This window comes from Buceros rhinoceros, unplaced genomic scaffold, assembly GCF_000710305.1.
Source record: "Buceros rhinoceros silvestris isolate BGI_N320 unplaced genomic scaffold, ASM71030v1 scaffold6994, whole genome shotgun sequence".
NCBI classification, from domain to species: Eukaryota; Metazoa; Chordata; class Aves; order Bucerotiformes; family Bucerotidae; genus Buceros; species Buceros rhinoceros.
In genome coordinates this window covers 1,009-7,966 of record NW_010409936.1, presented here as the reverse complement: position 1 = coordinate 7,966, position 6,958 = coordinate 1,009, and the positions used below count along the sequence as shown (strand labels likewise).

The 6,958-nt window shown below is 40.4% G+C and overlaps 1 protein-coding gene across 1 annotated transcript in view; it reads right to left on the bottom strand.

The window, feature by feature from the left end:
• The window catches only part of LOC104492806 (focadhesin-like), a gene marked incomplete at both ends in the record, with an annotated part of 15,271 nt that extends 8,761 nt beyond the window's left edge, over nt 1–6,510 (bottom strand). The window contains one exon of the mRNA XM_010135405.1: nt 6,253–6,510. Within this exon, the coding sequence (XP_010133707.1) occupies nt 6,253–6,510 (258 nt within the window). The remainder of the gene's footprint in view (nt 1–6,252) is intronic.
• Between the last annotated feature and the right edge of the window lie 448 nt (nt 6,511–6,958).

The following is a 6,958-nucleotide window of genomic DNA, read 5'->3' as shown; positions in this document are numbered from 1 at the left end:
TCAGCAGGATCCTGATCAATAAGCTTTAACTATGAACAATCTGTCCACAGGGTCTGACTATAATACCATTGTTTCTCTACAGCTACTCTTCAAAATTTACATAATCAGACTTAGAACAATACCATCAGGCACCATCTGAGTGAGCCAAATCCAGTTCAGCATATTAAACATGTTTTCCATCCAAATAAAAACGTATTTTACTACTTTTTTATTAATGCAGTCCCAGCCCCTGAAGAACACAAAATAATGCATTTTCAGATGGATTTCGTAGAAGGGTGTCATTTACCACTGAAATATTTCATTCCAGCAGTTGAAAGACCATAAAAGAACCAACGTCCTCTAGAGCCTCATAATCCTCTAATAATGGTAATAGATCTTGTGCTACTATTCACCAGTGACCTCTCAGTCAGGCAATTTAATTTCATTCCCTTGCAGCACAGCTGGTTTCACACAGAGTGTAGTAACAGTTTTTTGCACAAAAAGAAATTAATCTGATTAGAAGGACTGTATTAAGTCTTTCATGAACAGCACGTGTCAGTGCAGCCTCTGCAGTGATTTGATTTAAGACAGCCTAAAAATCCATGTACTACTCTTGATTTGTCAGCCTTTTAAAAAGGCTTCTGGATTTTCTTCCATAGTGTTTCAGTCCATTACTCCAAAATACCTCTGCTGAAAAGAGATCTAATATAATCAATGATTTTGCACCATTAAAAAGGCATTCATTCAGTGGGGAAGGAGGTACACGTATGGAAGTCCTCTGTAAGCTCTCTTCATGGAAAGGGTAAGAAAAAAACAAAAATAAAGCACAACCAGAACAATGCCTGCAAAATCAATTACAGTAATTATTTTTAAACCTAACAAGGTTTTTTTTAAATGCTCCATTAATTTATTGCAGAGACAAAAGACTCCTTATAAAAACAATACTCAGTGTGGAAATGGGAGATCCTGTTTGCGAACCCCCCTTGTGGAGTTGTAATAAACACGAAAAAATTAGGATAGCATTCTGTACACACATTCTCTCCTTCGGACCCCGGTTTGTTTTCAAACGTGATTCTTCAAACAGGTTTTGCATGTAGCTTTTCAGTTCACTATCCACAGCTACAGCCACTAATCATCTGAACTACAAAGAAAGAGAACCTCACTAGTAGCAGAATTACTGATTATCTTGAACAATTAAAAAAAAAAGGCAGCATGCAATTGCTTTTATGATATGACCCTCACTCACCATGACTTCTCAGCACTTCCATATATTCTGCTGTAATACAGGTAATCCACAGCCTGGTTACAAAGTCAATAGCTTTTCATTCTTGCCCTGTGGGTAATTGATTTAATTTTTGCAACGCTAAGCACTGAGGTCTGCTAGCCCAGGTTTACTTTGACCATGAATCAAAGACATGCATTTTGGAAAGTATCTATATTTACTGGCTGGGTTATATTTAACACCTGGGTTTAAACTGAGTGTTCAAGTGCTGCTAACACCAAGGAACAAATTCAAATCAATACAGGTGGGTGTTTAAAACATAAGCTTGGGCTTAACAGCCATTTTCTGCTCTCTTCTTCCCACACTCAGGCTCTGACTTTCTTCTCTTCTTCAGAACAGCCTTCTAACTACTACACTGCACACCACCTTCCACTGCATCCTTCAGAAAGTGCCCTATGAAACTATAATGGCTTAAAATGGTGGCAGCGGGGGGACTAAGCGCCCCCTCCCACTTTCTCTTCCCCCTTAGCATGGGAAAGAGATTCTCCTGAGGGGGAAGCAGGAAGTACCAACCCTACTCACGTTCTTGGCTTCTGTTTAGAGCAGAGACATTTCAATCAAACACCTCTGTGGATCATCATCATGGCTTGGCTTCGCAGACGAAGATTTGGGAAGGGCTTTACCCACGCTTACTGCAAGCGCGCTGATGGCTGATCAGTGGATAAGCCTATAAAAAGCCGCAAACCACGCAGCTTCCCCTGGCACGCACATTTGATTTCCACCCGCACAGACAAGGAGAGAGAGATAGATCGAAGAGAGGCTGCAGTTAACCTCAACTGGGCAGTAAAAAGAATCTTTCGCATTGAAGAAGTCTTTCATTTTTGCCATTTGCTGGCGAGGGTAGAAGAGGGTTGGAGCCCTCCACCCATATACTGAGATTTACCACTGGCGAAGGGTAAGGGGAAAAGGGATCCAAGAGCCCCACTGGAATGCGGAGATGCCCTTGGAAGCTGGTGATGTTAAGCTGTGCAGCTGGATGAAAGCAGTGATGCGCACACACACACACACATATGACAACCCCTCCCCACCTACAGTGGGAAACTGGACGTGCTGAGCCGTATCCCGAGGGGTGAGAAAGACTCTCGCAAAAGTTTGCCCCGAAAAGAGTTTAATTTTGAACTGAAAGCAATGAGGTTAAAAAGACTGGGCCTCCCACCCACCCTGCTTTAACCACGTAGTGGGCCCTTGTTTGTTAAAACGTGGATGTGGGGTGAATGGGAGAAATGTATATTTATATGTATATACCTATTTATGTATTTATATCTCTCTCTCTCTTTCTCTTTTCCATCATCTGTTCTATTTAAATTTTAGTGATTGATTTATGGTTCTAATTGCTTTGTGCATTAAACCAATTCGTTTCACCCCCTTAATCCAACCCTATTTCACTGGTTTTCTTCCCTTGTCCAGGACAAGACTCATTGTCTGTTGTCAGCCCAAACCTTATTTACTCTTTTGTTTATCTCTCATGGAGTTTACATTTTCCCCAAGGTTATATCAGTCTCAGGAACCTTTCAAAGGTCCTTTCCTTTCAAACCAGGACAGAAACCAAAGACTCAAAATGCTTAAGAAGTTTGTTGTGATGAGCTTTCTACTTGCTTAACTTAAAGGACATTCCAATCACTGTTTTACCACTTACTTTCCCCATCTTTTATAAAGAGCATTTATTTATGTGGAACTGAATAAAAGCCAGAACCAAATAAAGAAATTCCAAAAGTATAACTCTGCCATCAATACATTAGCGGTTGTGGCCATCACACTGCCCACTGAGTTTATTAAAGTAATTGGTTAGTTCCCCCCTCCATAAGCTTCAATGCTTTCTTCCTCTGTATTAACTACTTTAACTGCAAGAGGAAGACCAGACAAGTCCTACGTAATTCTTCCTACCTTAGAGAAAGCATTGCACCTACAAGAAACAATGTGATAAGCTTTCAGTGCAGTGCTGTGCCAGACTGTAATAATCCCTGTGGACCCATTAGGCAGACTCAGAACTAAAATAACTTGTCAAAGTCCAGACAGATGCCAGGTGATCCCAAGTTCAACTGAGCCAGACAGCAAGCCCCAGGTTCAAAGTCTTAAGATCTTTTGGAATAAAAAAAATGTAACTTAAAAGACAGCAATGCATTAGATATTGCTAACTGGAGAATATTCAGGTGTCTCTGGTTGCACTTAACTAAGGTCTGAGAAGGGAAGTATGAACCCAATTAAGCACAGTATTCTTCTCATGCCAAAATTTCAAATACCATCCAGCAGAAGGCTTGATGCATTACTAACTCCTGATTGCTTTATGTGATACTACTGAAAAGATGCCTGAATACTTTATGGATTTTGCAGTAAAGTATTTAAAGCCCTTTAAATACCTTAAAGTAATTTCAAAGTATTTAAAGTAATTTCAAAGAATAAAAATTCACCATTTGCAGTCCATGTTAGCAAACAAAATGTCAGCCAGTTATATGATACCAATAAATTATGGTTTGAGTTCTGCATTATAAAAAAGTTTCTAATTCACATGGACTGCTGCTGATCATTAGGGAAACAGAAAATATATTGCAGTTTGAACTTCACCTTCTCAGTGCATTTGGGCACAAGCCATTTTTGGCAATGTCAGGAAGGACTTTTTCATCACCTGAAAGGCTTCTTAATTCTGAAGTAGTCAGACCACCATGGTTAGCTCAAGAGGCTGTGTCCAGCAATCTTATGTACTGTATTGGTGAACAAAAGCTTTGGCTTAAAATAATGAGAACAAAGTAGGTAAACTCACTCACGCCACGCTAAACATCAACAACTTGGAGTTAAATTCCTCTCCCTATATCTGTCTAAAGCTTCTCTAACTCCTCTGACTTGCATTTAAATCTGTCTCCAAGACTGCTCATTTAAAGCCAGTGGAGCTATTCCAGGTTACTCCAACGAAACGTAGAAGACAATCACTCCCTACAGTCAGAGTTCAGGCCATTCTGCTCAGGTGCTGTATTAGTTCAGTAACTTTTTTTTTCAGCAATGAATGATTATCAAATTGCATTTTGAACAATTATCAAATAGTTAATAAAGCATTATGCCTTTCCTCCTTCTGTAATAAGCCATCTTGCAAACCAAGTTAGACACAGTTTACAAGAAAAAAAACAGGAAACCCACAATAAGAACCCTGGAGTTACCTCAGTGTGTTAGCTAAACACAGAAAGAAAACTGCCTTACTTGGAACAGTCTGGATCAGAACCAAAGTTCCCAGGATAGGGCAGATATGTATGTCTATTGCAGGAGTCACAACATGTAGCTGTAACTTACCTATCCTTTTCCTAGAGGATAATTAACTACTTCACAAAGTCTGGAGCCTGTATACACTGTTTAGTGAACATGTCAAACTACTAGTTGGGATGTACAAAAAAACAGGACCTTTCCAGCTCAGTCTCTTCTAAGCGACTGCACTGTCTGAAGTTAACAGCATATTTTTGCAGACAGTGTCTGCTTCTAGAAGTGATAACGCTTGATGTTCACAGTCACTGCCAGGGACTGGTGTGCAGAAAGGCTCTTGCTTATACTTTAGCCTGGGCAGACCAAGGTCACTGCTAAATCCTGTGTACCACAGTAGGGGTGCAGTAAGTTAGAGGCCACACTTGCAGGGACGAGTGGACAGGACAGGTGACCCTACACTGACCAACAAGGTCATAGACTTCACACACTGTACAAAGCTGAGGGCTCACAAGGGTCAAGTCCTCCTCTTCAAGGGCCAGTGTCCGAGAAGAACTCTGTAAACTCTGCCTTCAATCTCAATCTGTGCATTCCTGAATCCAGTTCCAGAATCCAGTTCCCATCTGTCACTGAGTCAAGTTTGGGACTTCCCCAGAATCAATGGTGTCAGTGATGAGACTGCCATTAGAGGGGGCTGGATTCAGTACTGGTTTTGTTTATATTTGTGTATATTTCATTTTATTGATATTATTTTCATTAAAGCAGTTTTAGTTTTCTTTTCCAATGCATAAGTCTCTCTTCCTTATTCCCTTTCTCTTCCCCTTTGGGGTGGGAGTGGGATTAGTAGAGATAATACATCATTCATCCAGTGACTGGCCCAGGCTTAACCCATGACAATTATCTGTTTCAAGATACCCCCCATTTACCTTTCCAGGTAGATAAGTATAAGCATACTATACAATTCTGGCTTGAATTCAGTACTGAAGCAGAGAAAGACTATGTACATAGTTTGAAGAAACAAGAATACAGATATCACTAGAGACTTGGCAGTGTTCCAGTAACTACAGAAGAACACAGAATAATTTATGAGGTCCCCAAAAGACAGAAATGGTTTAGTAGCCTCTTTTCAACTTCTTCATGTTCTATTTTCATACATACTAGATAACATCAATAAGCCAGTCTTTTTTCCTAAGCCTAAACAACTGAAAAATACTCCAAACCAGAGACATACTAGATATTTTGCTCCAAGTGACACACAAAAGGTGATTTCCAGCCAGCTTGGAGCATACGCATGTGCATGCATAAGGGTGAAACCACAGTGGGGCTGACTACTTGGGGATCAGGAGAGTCCCAGAGAGTGGGGGTGTACGTGTCTCTACAGCTGTGGCCTCAGGTGCTTGTATGTCCAAATGCCAGCAACTAGTGAGACTGGCATCCAGGGGCCACCTACTATACACACTGACCATCTATGACCCATTGCTGGAAGAATCCATACTATACATATCCTTACACTGTACATATATTGCCACTAGTAGATCTCCATCCTGTGCAGGCAGAAAGTGAAGTATGATGAGGCTTCTGGTGCTATTTTCTCTTCTTGTGAGTGCTCTGTGTGTCTCTGTTATATACATATAAGCACAGGTATGTGGGGTATGTGTGGAGTATGCTGCATATGCATGTACCTACTGGGAATACAGGCATGGTCTTGCCACTTGTTGGCGTCACAACGCTGTGGAGGCCTTACCTCTCTTGGGCTTCAGAATCCAGCGCAATTCCTGTAACAAAATTCACTAACAGTAAGTTTTTACCTGAGAACAATCAGCCTTGGCTATTTCTGTAACAGCCTGCAGTACATCACGAAGACTGTCTCCATCTTCTCGGATCAGTAGATAAGCCAGCAAAAGAAAAATATGAGCAGGGACTTGAGTTGTACCAGGAAGCAGTGATTTCACTGAAGATAACCAGTTAGTAATTGCAGACTTCTCTTTTGTGAGCTCGATGATCTTCCAGGTTGTATACAAAGAGCTGTAAGAACTGGTTATGGGGAAAAGGAGTTTGCAGGACACCTGCAAACAAGTGAAACAAACAAACCTGTCAATCAAACAAATAAGGTACCATGAAAGAGCAAAGGAAAAACATAATTTGTCCAGTTCTGTCATTCAAAACAAACCCTTTTTTAAGGTCCCAATGCAAAAAAATGTAAAGAATAAATTACAATACATTTCTTTACAATCCTTTATATGAATTCTTGCACTAAGGATGTTTGAATGCTGGCTAATTCCCTGTTTAGGAGTTCCCCCTTTATTTGGCATCAGTCATTCCTGTTCCTCCTGGTAACTGCAGTGCTGCCTCCCCACTGAAATGGACACAGTAAAACTAGAGTACATCAAAAGCTCCTGTTCCTGACAATTATTTTAGGGAAATTACTCTAACTTTTTATAGTACTTCATAGAATACCACCATTCAAGTTAATATGACTTTACATTTTTTTTTAACTATTTCACTGCTCAGAAC